The sequence below is a fragment of the Perca flavescens genome, chromosome 5 (assembly GCF_004354835.1).
Source record: "Perca flavescens isolate YP-PL-M2 chromosome 5, PFLA_1.0, whole genome shotgun sequence".
NCBI classification, from domain to species: Eukaryota; Metazoa; Chordata; class Actinopteri; order Perciformes; family Percidae; genus Perca; species Perca flavescens.
The window spans coordinates 18,388,251-18,402,652 of NC_041335.1; the positions used below are offsets into that span (position 1 = coordinate 18,388,251).

At 41.8% G+C, this 14,402-nt stretch overlaps 1 protein-coding gene across 1 annotated transcript in view; it reads right to left on the reverse strand.

Moving 5' to 3' along the window:
- The window catches only part of LOC114555285 (membrane-associated phosphatidylinositol transfer protein 2-like), a 39,733-nt gene that overhangs the window by 17,543 nt on the left and 7,788 nt on the right, over window positions 1-14,402 (reverse strand). Inside the window, 2 exon segments of the mRNA XM_028577584.1 lie at window positions 586-800; window positions 4,220-4,451. Coding sequence (XP_028433385.1) covers window positions 586-800; window positions 4,220-4,297 — 293 coding nt within the window. The 5' untranslated portion in view covers window positions 4,298-4,451.

Consider the following 14,402-nt stretch of genomic DNA (forward strand, 5'->3'; position numbering starts at 1 on the left):
AACAAATGTCCAAATAAAGCAAGATTGCATTATGGGTTGGCCTCTGCCTTTATTAAGAGACTTAGTTCTCAACTCAATGGCTCAAGATCTACTACTATTTTATTAAGAGTGAGAACACCCTCTCACTGCTGAGGATAGGAAACGTGTGAGCCATGCCCACCTGTTGCATCTGAGGCACTTGCAGTCTGTCAATATCCTGACAGTATAGTCAAGAGCACATCTCTGTTCAGCACCTTCACATCTCTGTTTGTCAGGCCCCACACAGACAAACACACTGACACCTGACACAGCAGCTAGAGCAAAACTTCAAACTAGGCATGATTACACTCAACATGCATCACATTTTCTATGTATAATAAACGGAATATAAGAAGGGCTTGAATTATTAACCCCTAAACAGGTGGGGGATGAATTTTTGTCTATAACTGTGTGTACACCTACCAGCTGCAGCAGTTAGATACCCAGGCACAGAGCATTTATTTTTCTTAAAATAACAAATGTAGTTTTGTGCAGCCTTGGCAGAGCTGTATGCACTCTCACTCCTGCTCTGAAGAAGTGTGGAGGTGGCCTTCCTACAAACCTCACCTGGTGCGGGTGTAAGGGTAGGCGTTCCAGGACTCCTCTTCAACCCTCAGTGCTGCTTTGGGCAGGATGGAGCGGAACCAGCTGGGAATGTGCATGCCAATATGGTAAACCTTGTGGGTGTACTGGCCCGTCCCACCCGGTCCATCTGTGTAGGGCTTGTTCTCTAGAATCTCCACCCCACTACCTTCACCACAGCTCTCTTCTCTGCTCTTTTTCTGTAAGAAGAATAATGAAATGAATTGGCAAGTTGTTCATGTTTGCATAATAGTAGTATAGTGTAAAGGGAATGTTACATTTACAAAATTGAATATAGATTTACCCTTGACAACCCTTACCCTTGTAAACAAATGTTTAACAAGGAAATGAAACAAACAAATGAATGGACATGGTGCCTTTTGTAAATAACAATCTGACACAAGATGAGACACACCGAAATTATTGGCTTCCTAAAAGCTACGTCACCTCTGAGTTGCAAATCAGGAAGCCCAAGAAACCAGCTCACAGAGCCACACCTTATCGCCCATATTTACATTCCAGGTGCACACAGGAAGAGAGGCTGGGTGTTGCAGTTGAGTAGACTCACAGCTAGGTGACTTAAAGCTTCACATACAGGAATGTGTGGCATGGCAAGAGGAAGATTTGTTATGGTTATGAAATTCGTAAAACTGGAAAAGTGGACAGCAGAGCATAGTCCAGGTGCTGACGGTATTAAAAACACATGGAGCAAAGAGCAAGGATCATAAATGTCAGAGATTACTGACGTATCATCTTCCCGCTTTCTCTTATCAGCAGATGTCCAGTCTTTCCACATACACAAAGTAACACACACAAAGTGTGTTCAACACAGTATTTAGTGCAGCACTGGGATAACAGGAAGACAGATTTCTCCAGTCATCCAGTGGGGAGAGGCGATGGAGGCAAGGCAGTGAGTCAACGGAGTTGGGAGGAGGAAGCCATGAGGCGTCCAGCGCTCCGGACCTCATTACCTCTGACAGGTCATTCATTAGCCACCCACTCTGCTCTCAACAGCCCAGACACAGCTCCAAAGACACAGCACAGACGCTACAGCACTGGCCGTAGACACAGCCAGTACATGCGACAAAAACCCCAGTGCTGAAACATAGTTTGATAAATTATGTTTGCATAACTATTTACATAATATGTAAACGTGAAATTTACAGTGCATTGTACGCATACAAAACCCTATCAAAATGTGTGCAGCTGTAGAAGTACGCACGTGTGTGTCGACAGATTTAGGAATATAATCAATTTGTGTTAAGGAGTTCACCCCGAAACACAATAAAACTAGACTAATCACAATAAGAGTATCATTATATTTGGAAAGATATATTGCTCTTGAGTTTTCCAAATGTAATTATTTTTTCATTGTGTACAGACAGCGCCAAATGTTGGTAAATTATGTCTGGATGTTAAGTCAGCAATCTAGTTAAAAAGGAAAAAATAAGTTTTTATTGTGTTTCGCGGAGGACTGTCCCTTTAATTAGGTTACTGACAGGTGACAGCAGCACTTTATCTCCCTCCTGGAGCAATGGATGATTCTCTAAAGTTAAGCAGAAGAAAGATTATAAAACATTGTCCAGGGCTTAGCCGTTCCCTGAGGGAAAAAAAGGGAAATGAGGGAGTAGATAACATGCAACATTAATTTAAATGAACAGTAAATGGAATGTTAGATTCCTAATGAAAACAGTGTGCTCTGTTCATTTGTGTACAGATGTAAACCGTACCTGTGGGGGAACAGAAATAAAGAAATCGTTTTCAAAAGTCTCTGGAGGTGTGTCGACTGTCTCCATAGAGGCGGGAGGGGGGGGCTCTCATGCACATCGTTCTTCTGGAAAATCCTTTTTTGGCTCAATACACAAAGTGCCCCTGTGTTGTAAGTTCAAGTCCTGCCCTAAAACCTCTCTAAAATCTCTCTCGCCCGCACGCACCATTTTTTAAACAGCCACCAAACCTTTATAAATAAAAGTTATCACCATGAAAGTCTACGGTCTGTGTTTAGATCCGACTGCTCTAACAGGATGGGAGTCACATCCTAGTTTTTTCCTCTTGCCATCAAGTCAGTGAGGCATGTTTCCTGTTTGAGATGCTTCTTTTCACTCCACTCCACAGATACAGATGCTTAGTCAGAACATGACATGGATGTGTGCCGGATGAATGAGACACAGTGAGATCTTCTCATATTTAATTTCTTACACATTCAGCGTTTGCTTTGTGCATTACTGCAAATCCCTATGCGGTGATACTGAATTTACAATTAGCTATCAAATAAGAAGGCGGAGTTGTAGGGCAAAGTAAAGGAAGTGAGAGGAGAGATGGGGTGGGGCATTACCAGCTGAGGTGCAAATATGGCCAGGCTGTCCTAAAGCCCTGACTTCATCTATGCTGGTTTGCAGGCAGGCAGGCCTACATGCTGCAGTTGCCCTGGTAACATAGCAATGAAGCGAGGGTAGAGACACTGAGCAAAATCCTCTCTGCTCAGAATACAGCTCACTCTCTCTCTCTCTCTCTCTCTCTCTCTTTTCCTTCCACCCCATCTCTCATTTCTTCCCCTCCCTCCTTCGCAAACTCTTTTTATCCTCCATTTCCTCTTTTCATTCACTGCCTCTCTCGAATAAAACCTGACCACCGGCACGCTGCTGATGTCATGGTTTCCTTAGTGACAGAAGCCTCACAGCAACAAGGCTGTGCAGAGAGGGTTAGGTCAGGGGGAAAGGTAACTATGGGTCACTATGGGTCACTCTTTCGTTGACATAACCACCACATTATAGGATCCCTGAAGAAGCAAGACACACTGAAGCCAGCAAAATGACTCAACCTGATAAAAACACACCTGGAACTATAACCTGCTCTTCAACAAAGATAAAACCACTTATGATACACATTACACAACCGAGTCCCAAGAGCAGCATGTGCGTCAAACAATAAAAACTGAAAAATGCACATAAATGCCCAAATGTGTCAAAAACATGTCTAAACAATAGTAACTTAATTAAAAATTGTTACCACAGTCCGAGTCATTGTGATTGGTCTCCATGCCTCTCCCGTGTACTGCTGCACACAGTACACCTGGCAGTACAACTGGATTAAATAAATCTTCCTTCATGTACAAGTCATATGAAGAGAAAATATGTTGCCACACAGGATAGTTAAAGCTGTATAAATTAGCCATTCCTGCTTGGTGCTGTAAACCCTAAAGCTCTTACACAGACCCCCAGTCTCCAGCAAAGGGCCTGGTTATACATATAAAACTGTCTGACACGGACAACGCAGTATGTCCATCTCCATCGTGGCAGTATGTGTGTGCACTGAGTTTTCAGTGAAAGCAATGTGCCCACACCCTCCTCCTGACGAAACATGCAGCCTATGACAGCTGGAAACAGCCAGCTTCCGAGTTTAAATTGGATAATCTATCGGCACACAAGCTCTCTTTGTTCCATTACTTCACTGACGTCAGAACGTGTGACCAATCATTTCATAATTGGGCACACTGTGATCACACTCCGTGTTAATTGTTCTTCTTTCTGTCAACTTTCTTTTGGTCTCCTGGTTTCTGCACCACTTGGCTGTTTTCGGCCAGGTGTGTGTGGGCGAGAATATGGTGTTGGGACCTCACCTGGATCATATAGAGCTGGGCAATGCGGTACTCCTCCACACTCATGGGCATGGGGATGCGGTACTCCTTGATAAGCATGGTGAATCTTGGAGGATGGGGAGAGTGGGATTGGGGAGAAGATTGACAAGGGAAGGGGGGAGGGACAGAGGGAAGGGAGAGGGGACAGGAGAGATTCGGGGGGCTCCTATATTTAACTTGTCAAATCACCAGCTGAAGTCCACATTGACGGTTCCTGTGGGGGAAGAAACAAAAAAAAAAAAAAAAAAGCATGAGGTACGTAAGCTGTGAATATATTTGAAAATAAATACCTACAAGGCAGTCAGTAGTGTTTGTTAGAGTCAAAACATGCCGTTAACCCTGATCAGATTCCTAGATCTCCAAAAAAAAGTTAATGGTTCTTCTGACGGGTCTTCATCAACATCCATCACTCAAAAGCAGAAACCAGCTTCAATCAGCAACAAAAAACATTCCTCACAAGCAAAAGATAACAGTAGCACGCAGACAAATTTCAGAAGCAAAAGATTCCTCTAGGACAAAGGACAAAGATTCATTCTCGTGGCTCACGCGCAGATGAAGAGGAGAGGAGAGCCGGAGTTGTCATTCAGGACATATGCTTAATGTAGGTCCTGTAGGTCTAGCCCAAGCCCTGGCACTAAGGACGAGCATAGGCATCGTGTCTCCATCCAGCGTCTCAGATTTGAGATTTTCCAGGGTAAACTTCTCTTCTTATACACAGGCCACAGCTTAGTGCGCGGCGTGTGTGTGTGTGTGTGCGTGTGTGTGTGTGCGTCACGCAGACCCGTGCCTTACCGACGGTCCCAACAGCCACCCTGTCTCTCCCAACCCTTCAGCACCGTCACATGGGGGGCTCACTCAGCATAAGAGGGATTACAGTTGAGTAGGGAGCATTACACAACATTGTAAGAGCCCCCTGTGCATGATTGAGGTTTTTACAAATAGCAGCCTTAGAATTACACAAAGCATTGTTTTCAAACCACTGGGCAGATAGAGGTAGGTGTGGGCTATACATAACCAACGTGTGGGTGGCGTGAGTTGCAGAAGTCTGCTTTTGACCGCTAAGAGAAGAAAAAGCTCCAAAACCAAGCAGGTACAATGTAAGATCATGGCTGTACAGACTAGCTGACCGTCTGTAAGGCCTGTACAAGTGACACATTAACTGAAGAGGAGTCAATAAAGATAGGGATATAAGAGAAATCTCTTCCATCAAAATGAGTGATGAAGGACAGTACTGAATATTTGTAAAGAGAGACCAGTAAAACACTAGTCCTTGGAGCAGAAAACAATTAACACTATAGGCTGAATCCTATAATGTTTTTTTTTCCATTCTCCAAAGTGCATATGTAGCATTTTGGGAAAGAGCTCCACACCTTTAATAATTCAAAAACAAAGATTTAAACGTCTAGTTAATGAAGGTATGGTTCAGTCTGTATTCAGATACGGCTGGTGAAAGCACAGTGGACAGGATCTTGGTCAACCTTGCCAATGAAACTGTATTGTACTGTATGTGTTTGACGGACGACAACAACACTGTCCTCGCACTGTCTGCATTTGGCTGTCCAAATGTGACTACACACAGCATTGCATAACCCTAATATTTACTCTTTTCTGACCGATGGCAGCAACTGGACCTCGCTCTGGCACCAAGCCATTCTGTCTAATCACACTAATATTCCCACGGCGACACTTATCCAGTGAACAAAAGCTAGCTTTGGTGATGCACCTGTTGTCTGCAAGGGCTCTGGTCCACCACCTATTTAGTGCTCGCCATCACAACTTACCACTGAAGACACATTCACCTAATGAGCTCGCTGACGCATTGCCAGGACAAAGACGCAGCCTGTATAACTTCTCATGCTGGAGCAGGTGCTTACTAACAGACTGGGAGGTGTTCTGGTTAAAAAGTGTGCAACATTGTCTTCTATACATTTTTCACATATTATCTTTGCTCTACACAGAAGAACAACGCATTGAAAAAGAAAATCGGAGCAGAAAGCCACGTTTTGCTGAAAATAACTGCACTCTTGGGAAAGACTGGGATAGAACTAGGCTAGCCTGGAGAGGCCCAGCGAAAAGCCTGCAGCTCAGAAGCCAGAGAGGCCTCTAGATGTTAGTGCCAGGCTTTAGAGGGGAAGGTCACAGTGCTTTTCTGGTTGACCGGGTTTTAAACAGCTTCACAATCTACTTGAAGCATGGTTCAACAATGTGGCAACAGTTTGATTGTGGGTTGCAACTGATGCTGCAACAAATTTCCGAGTGTTTCTGAGAATTCTAGATGTGACAGCTGAACCAATTTGGAAGTCATTCAGTGTGACACAGTAAGACCGATTCTTTTACTGTCTGATTATCTGCCAGAGGATGACCACTGTGTGAATCAAAGTCCAGCCAGCTGCCACCAACTGGCAACTTACATACAAGGAAGTGGCACAAGGTATTTAAAGAGAGACAAACAGAGAGAGAGAGACAGGAAAAGCAACAGGCAGCATAACAGAGGGACTCCGTACAGTCACAACATTGCTCCGTCCAGCAGGATGTATTAGTAACCTGGGGTGATGATGAGGTACTGTGATTTATAGTAATGCTGATGCATGTGAATTATGTGTCCAATGGCCAAGCAGGATTATGACAGTTTTACTTTTTGTTAGAGCTGCTACTTACTTTTATCTTCATCATGAATTAATTGGTTATATATTTTCTGGTCAAATCTCTGAATCTAGTGAAAAGGGCCAATCACAATTTTCCAGAACCCAAACTGATTTTTCCCTCATAATGACTCATAATACTCGATCCATTGATCAAGTAATTGTTGCAGCAATACAATTTGCATTTGTTTATAGAATTATTTATATGTATGTATGTATGTATGTATGTATGTATGTATGTATGTATGTATGTATGTATGTATGTATGTATGTATGTAATATAAATGTCTCCTATACAGCAGTATTGCAGACACAGACCTATCCTAAAAATGCAGTAACTCCCTGATGGTTTAAACCTGTCTCTCTGACTTTTTCCTTTATGACTGATGCAGATGCTGTGCACAGCATAGGACCTGTAATGATCCACCAGCAGCCTCAAGAGAGTACTGGCACCATGCTTGACCCAGAAAAAAAGCCCTCTCTCACACACACAAACACACACAGCCTCAAAATAGCCCAGTCACAATAATCCTAGCATACGTAAGCAGAGTGCCTGACGTTGTTTGTTCAGGGAATATGCTCATTCCCTTCTAAAAATACAGTCTGTGGCCCCCTCTAGGCAGTGACGCAATAGGAGCACACGCCACTGCACGGCTCTCATCACAAAGCAGCCTCCAATGTTCCTGTTCCCGTTTTGACAAAACTGAAGCTAACGATAGCTACAAGACACTTTGAGTAGGATTGTGTTTTATACCTCTACCCACCACCACCGTTTTTTCAGCCTGTTAAACGTGTGGCCAGCTGTGGCAGGACCACGCACCCTGAGGTGTATAATGCTGCAACTACCTCATCTGCAAACCTCTCAGAAGGTGGGACGAATCATCAGAGGTACTAAATCCTGTTTAAAACCACACAATTCACTTTTCAATCTATTTGAAAAACTGAATTGAACAAGAATACTAAACAGAAGTAAAAACTTATACAGAGGCACAGTTCTGGCAATCTATCATCTGGTGAAACCTTTCAGATAGGATGATGCTACAGGAGCCACACGGAAGTTGCTTGTAAACACAGCTACATTTGTGGGACTCCTAGAGCTGGCATAAACAAACAAGCGCTCAAAGATGTGCACATCTGGGACGCCCGGATAGCTCAGTTGGTAGAGCAGGTTTACTCCTTGACTCCCTTTGCTGCATGTCATTCCCCTCTCTCCCCCCTTTCATGTCTTCAGATGTCCTGTTGAACAAAGGCCTAAAAATGCTCCAAAACTTAAATAAAAAATAAAAAAGATGTGCACATCTGCTCACCTCTAAACAAGGATAAGTGTCTGACCTAAACACATGAAACCTCCCGCTTCCGCCTAAACATTAAATAAACCTTTCACTCCGAGATCTATTTTCCTTGCCACCCCGAGACCGCCCTGTATCACAATAATGGTAAGTGGCATTACTAACTCTGTCTGAAGGTGCAACATATAGCTTAGAATCGAAAGCTAAAAAGGTACAGCAGACAGGTTGACCACAGGACAGAAAGCAACAGCTGGGCCTTGCCGTCGACACAATGCACAATACTGGGAGGTAGGTGTTGACTCACAGGAGGCTTTTCCCAAAAGGCCACAATGGTGGCGCTCCTTTAAATTTAGCCCCGTTTTAGATAGCAGCACTTTGAGGCAGAGCAACACAGGAGGTGGTGCATCCCAGAGGAGATGAAGGAGGGGGAGCAGGGGTTCCCTCATGATTGACACGAGGCAAGACCCCTTAAAAAATACAAGTGGAAAATATTAGGCCCTGGACAGCCTAAAATACCACAGATCAGTTTCACACAGCGTTGCCTTGACATTGCAGAGACAACTTCAGCTATGGCAACCGCTGCAAACACAGCCTTGGCCTCTGACAAAAACCTTTGATTGAGTTGATGGGTTTATCCACCAATCCAGTTAAAATGTCAAAAGGCTTAAGGCATTGCTGTTCGTGCAGGGCTGTGTGTGCTCCGTGGCCAGAGCGAGGGAGTTTAGCATCCACCTGCAATGACCAAAGAGGCCATAAAGCATATTTCAAACAAGCATACTGTACAACGATTAGGCATTTCTGTCCAACTGAGTATCTATTAAGAGCAAAAGATGAAGCATCATTAATCAGGGGTATAAGGGAGATAAATATAAACTATGTGGCACAGATTATTTAATACAAAATTGATTTACACCCAACAAAACCAGCCCGCTTTGCATTCTTCTCTCCTTACGTACTAATTTTAACCTTCTCTATAAATCTATCTGTATTAATGTATTACATGGTAACTTGGGGAGCTTAACTTTTATCTATACCACATTTGTGAATAATCATACATTTTACACTTAATACAAGATACTCTAACCTGTGCCCTTTCAATGGGACAGCTGATGGTGGAGATATTTGTCATGCATGCTCTCATACTGTATTATATACTGTAAATGTCTGACATACGCTAATGTTGTGTGAATCTCACATGGCACCTGCTGTTGATGTTAGGGCCCCCGAGTCATGAGGGATCGATAGGAAACATTTGGGCGTGATGCTAAACTGTACAATGTGCCGTGAGAAGAATATGTTAGGATAATATTCTACAGGTGCAGCTTAGCAGTGGGCGTTAGAAAAAGGAACTTGGGACAATATTCTTAAAAGGTTCAACTCTGACCTCTGGGGAGACTACCATACCTTAGAGACGCCCATGAGTCTGTATCATGTTTTTACAATAAATAAGTCTAACATATGGATTTCATGATGTGGGGTACAGGGAGACGGGGCTTGCGGTATAAAGCAGTTTGGTAAACCATTGTTCAGTGAGAAGATTTGTCTGCGTATGCATTTGCTTTATGTAGACTGGCTCTCCCGCTCTGTGCCGTGTGTGCTCTGTGTCTGAATAAAGCTGCATTTAATCTGAAGACATCCAAATGTCATCTGTGAAGTCTCCTCACTTCAGAACCTTATAACAACAGCGACTAGAATATTTCTATTCAGTATACAGGTGCAGTTTGGGTGGAGGCTATCTGACAAAGATTTGGTCCTTGTTTGACTGAACAAACACTTATCTTTTCTCCATATTCAAAAAGTGGTCAGGATGGTTTGTATGTTATACCACACAATGCACAACTCAAAGAACAAAATATAAAAAGAGGGGAAAACATTTTGAGTGATTCATCATTTAGTCTGCATAACAGACTCAATTTGAACTCAGGCTGAGCTAACAAAACAGACAAATGCAGATGCAACATAATGTGATCTCTTAAGAACAGATCTTTTACTATCAGAGACGAGGACGCCACAAAAAAAACGCTGCAACTGGGTAACCAGTGTCATTAGCAGTGTCACTAGCCAGCAGAGTGGTATGATCACAAGAAACAAAGTCACATAAATAGTGGTGCATCATATTTTGCCACATACTGTAGATACAGTAAACTCCCATGATGCACCCTAGAACAAGGCCATCACTCCTCCTATCAGGCCCATGCTCCTCCACAGGCTAAGGTGGGATGCACAACCTGCCCTTATTCTTTACTCATCATCCCAGTACCAGGGGAAAGCTAAAAATACTCAACACCCTGTGAGCATCTCCTCCATTGTGTTCTTCCTCCTCGTCCTTTTCCTCCTACAGTAGCCCTGCAAGTAAGAACTGCTTCTAAAAAATGATCCTCGTTTACACAGAGAGAGAACTAACAAGAACCACCACCGAGCACCGACAGTGGAGAATGTGCTGTCGTGAGGAAAGCAGAACTTTGCAAAGATTACTGCAGAGCAAGGCATAAAAAAACAAAACCCCAGCCAAGAAAATTGTTATTCATCCACTAACTGAGTTTTTTGTCAGCAGGCAGATTCCGCCATTCTTAACATTGATGGCAAACAATCAATCTAAAGCATGCCACGTAGTGTCATAACTAATCATTTAGCCTACTGCTTACAAATGTCACATAAATAATAAAAGGAACACCTGAAACCTAGCTGTTGCAATGATCAGCTATATTGGTTCTTTCAAAATAACCTCAAATAAATGGCTGTATATTGAGTTACATGAAATTAGCTGTACAAAATCTCATGGCAAACATGAACTTACTCCAAGACAGATCAGTGAACCTCATCTGAAGCTTATAACCAGTGGAAAATAAGAAAAATAATTAAATTAGATACCCCACAGAATGTAGGCCAATTAAAATTCTACAAGAAATCTGATGCCCAGTGACTGCTGAGAACTTTAAGCTGCTATAATAAGTGGAGCTATTGTTTTCTTATGCCTCAGTGTTGCTCATCAGCCCACCATTTTCCAAAACAGGCCTGTTACATACTAACTATCTCTAATCAACGCCACGCTTCACTCTGAAATCCAAAATTAGATGATCTTATATGCAAATTACACTTGGATTAATCAGTTACGTGCCAAGGTTAAATGAGGATCTCCCCTCGCTGTCATTCTCTTGGAGCACTCAGCCTAAATCTAGCCTGACAAGCCAGACCCACATCAAATTACATTTGCTGCCACTAGGGTGCGTCTAGATTTCTAGGCTAGCCTAAATCAACTGCGCAGAGAGCAATTTTATGTTACTCGGACAGATACAGAAAAGAAAAGAATCCTTACCCCTCGAATTTTGTCCATTCAATTAATTAACGTGGCCTACAGACCACAGGGCAGGAACTGCTTTTGTAGGTTAAGATAATCCCTCTCAAACATCTCCATCCGTCTATAATTGTTTGGTAGCAACAAGGTGCTGTTTCAAAAGGCCTTCTTGCTAATGTGGAGCCTGTTGCGGAGTACTTGCTCACCACTGACAGCACAAAAGCTTGGAGGAATAACAACTAATGGATTTCCAGTGTCATTGCCACAAGTGATCTCTCACAATAGTGCAAAATGATTTGATAAAGAACTACAGTGATGTGGCTGAAACTAACTGACAGTTACATTTTCAGCTATGGCAGAATGCAACCAGCTATCTATCTATATGCATCAGATATTCAAATTGCATGATCTGACTGAAAATCAACCAGTTTGTAATAACACTAAATGAGTTAAGAAGAGGCATTTGAGATGAAAAGTTAAAAAAATAAAATTGAATATAAAATTAAGTATAATAAGTCTTAATTGTGTTATTAGCATGATGCATGTGGAAACTGAAGGTTCATGGATAAAAGTTAATTATAAGCTCGGACAGCAAAAGCCTTACACAAAGAGAAAGATAACCTAACTTCTTAAGTATCAAATGTCTGTAGTTTAAAGCTACACATGGGATGCACTGATCCAAAACTACTAATACATTTTTTTGATATCAGGCCAATACTGACTCAAATAGCAGGATTGGGTATCAGTGACAACGGGTCCAATCTATTAAATACAATTCTATGTTTATATACTATATATACACAAGTTTAAGTTTTGACCAGTGTGTTGCTGTACTTGAATTGTAATTCCTGTTAATTTTGAAGATTTCTTACCAAGTTGCTGGTGTACAATTTACTATTTAAATAATAAATTCAGTAAATGTATATCTATGTTTTTATTTGTTACATTTTGTTTCACAAAGTTAGGAAAGCAATGTCAAGCATGATGTTGCTTCACACATAAAATAATGATTCAAGTCACTCCCACACAGTGAAGCAGCTTATTAATTAAAAACTGGCATCGGATCGGTACTTGGTATCGTCAGATACCCATAGCCCAGGCATCCGTATCGGGACTAAAAAAGTCGCATACGTGCATCCCTATTTAAAGGCATGTGTTATTTGTTTTATATTTTAGAAAATAGTGGCAGTTTTGTGGCAATTGAAAAAGTACAGTTGAAGCATATAATCAAAATGTGAATGTAAACAGAAAACATTTTGCCCTGTCTATTAAGACCCATATTTTTTAAAAACACAACACTCTTTTTTGAATAACTGTATCGAAGAAGAGAAATTAAATGGATTATACACAAAAAATCTTTTGCTTGAGGCCAAAATGTATTCCCTTTTCTTTGTATCCTCTCCTTCATTGCTTTAATGGGGTGGGGGGGGGGGGGGGTTACAAGGGAGACACAGGGCTCTTTCCTTATTGGTTGCCAAGATGAAGTAAGAGTGATGAGGAAAATAGAGACCAGAGGCTGCCGAGGCTGATACTTCTTTCTCCTGTTTCTCCTGTTTCTCCTGTCTCCACTTTCACTTCTGTCAGTCTCTGTTCTTCCCCACCACAGCTCATTTCCACTGTACTCTGGTTTCGGTCTTCTGGCTAGAGCAAGAGCTGGCAATGCTCACTGATTCTAATATATCGTGAATCTAAATATATGCTACTATGATATACTGTAAGTATGTAGGTAAAAATTCTCTATATAACAAAATGCAGAATAAAAAAAAAAAGCGGTGGGTGTGATGCATATTAGCTAAGGTGCAGCCCTAAATACAGCATACATGTGGGTTTCACAGACCTAACATACTGGTTTAAAAGTACTTTGTATACTGCTAATACTGTACTTGTGTTAAAGATAATGTTAAGACAAGCTTGCTACTGCCTGTATCACTTAGAGGGTCAAAATGCCCAATGCAATTATATGAAGTTCTCTTCATACAGTTAAATGAACCCACTAGACCACTAATAACTCCCTTTCCAACAATCTAGCAGTGTGTGTGAGGAATATGGAGAAACACAGGAGAATACCAATATTGAATTTATTGAATCCTTGGGAAGAAATGGCTCTTCATACCCTAATTTCTCATTCTCTAGTAGCTGAGCAGAAACTGGATCTGAAAACGCTGGTGTGAATTGGGGACAGAAGAACAGAAAAATATGCAGACATCAGACAAAAAATATGGAACAGTGAGGAACAAGGAGAGAGGGGAAAGTTGAAATTGTGTTAAATCTGTATTTCTATTACACATAATACCTCTTAACTTCTTCTTTTTTTTATGTTTTGGCAAATGAACTTTAATTTAATTAATTTTCATGACGAAACAACTGATCTCAACACAGCAATCTCCAACTGTCTCAGCTATTGCATAATACTGTGTTCTTCTATCAGTCTTGTGGGTTTCTGGTTTGAATAAATTTGATTCACAGAGTCAACAGTTCAGTGAGTAGGCCTGTGTTCATTAAGACGACACCATGCATCACGGCAAATTAACTGTCAATGATAAGAAAGCTGAGGCTGTATGCTGCACTTTGGTGAAATACCTCAAACCCTCTTCTGCAGCACGAAAAATGCAGGCTTCCCAAAAGTGTTCTACCCAGTGACCAAAGACAGACGCAGCCTCTCATACTGACCATAAAAGGCCATTCTCAAAGATGCTCGTGGTCCTATGATTTTGGCTAACATTTTGATGTGTACTAAGGTCAGGTTTCAGCTCTGTGGAAAATCAGGCTTCATCACCTTGGGGTTTTCTTATGAGAGCTATAAAAGCTAGAATCTCTCTATCAGTCGTATGCCATTAAGGATTCTGACATCTCTCTCACACAGAGACACACCACTCTGAATGAAGACATGGAGCTTTGTCTGGCACATGGAAGCAAAGAATGCACATAACGCAGAGAGA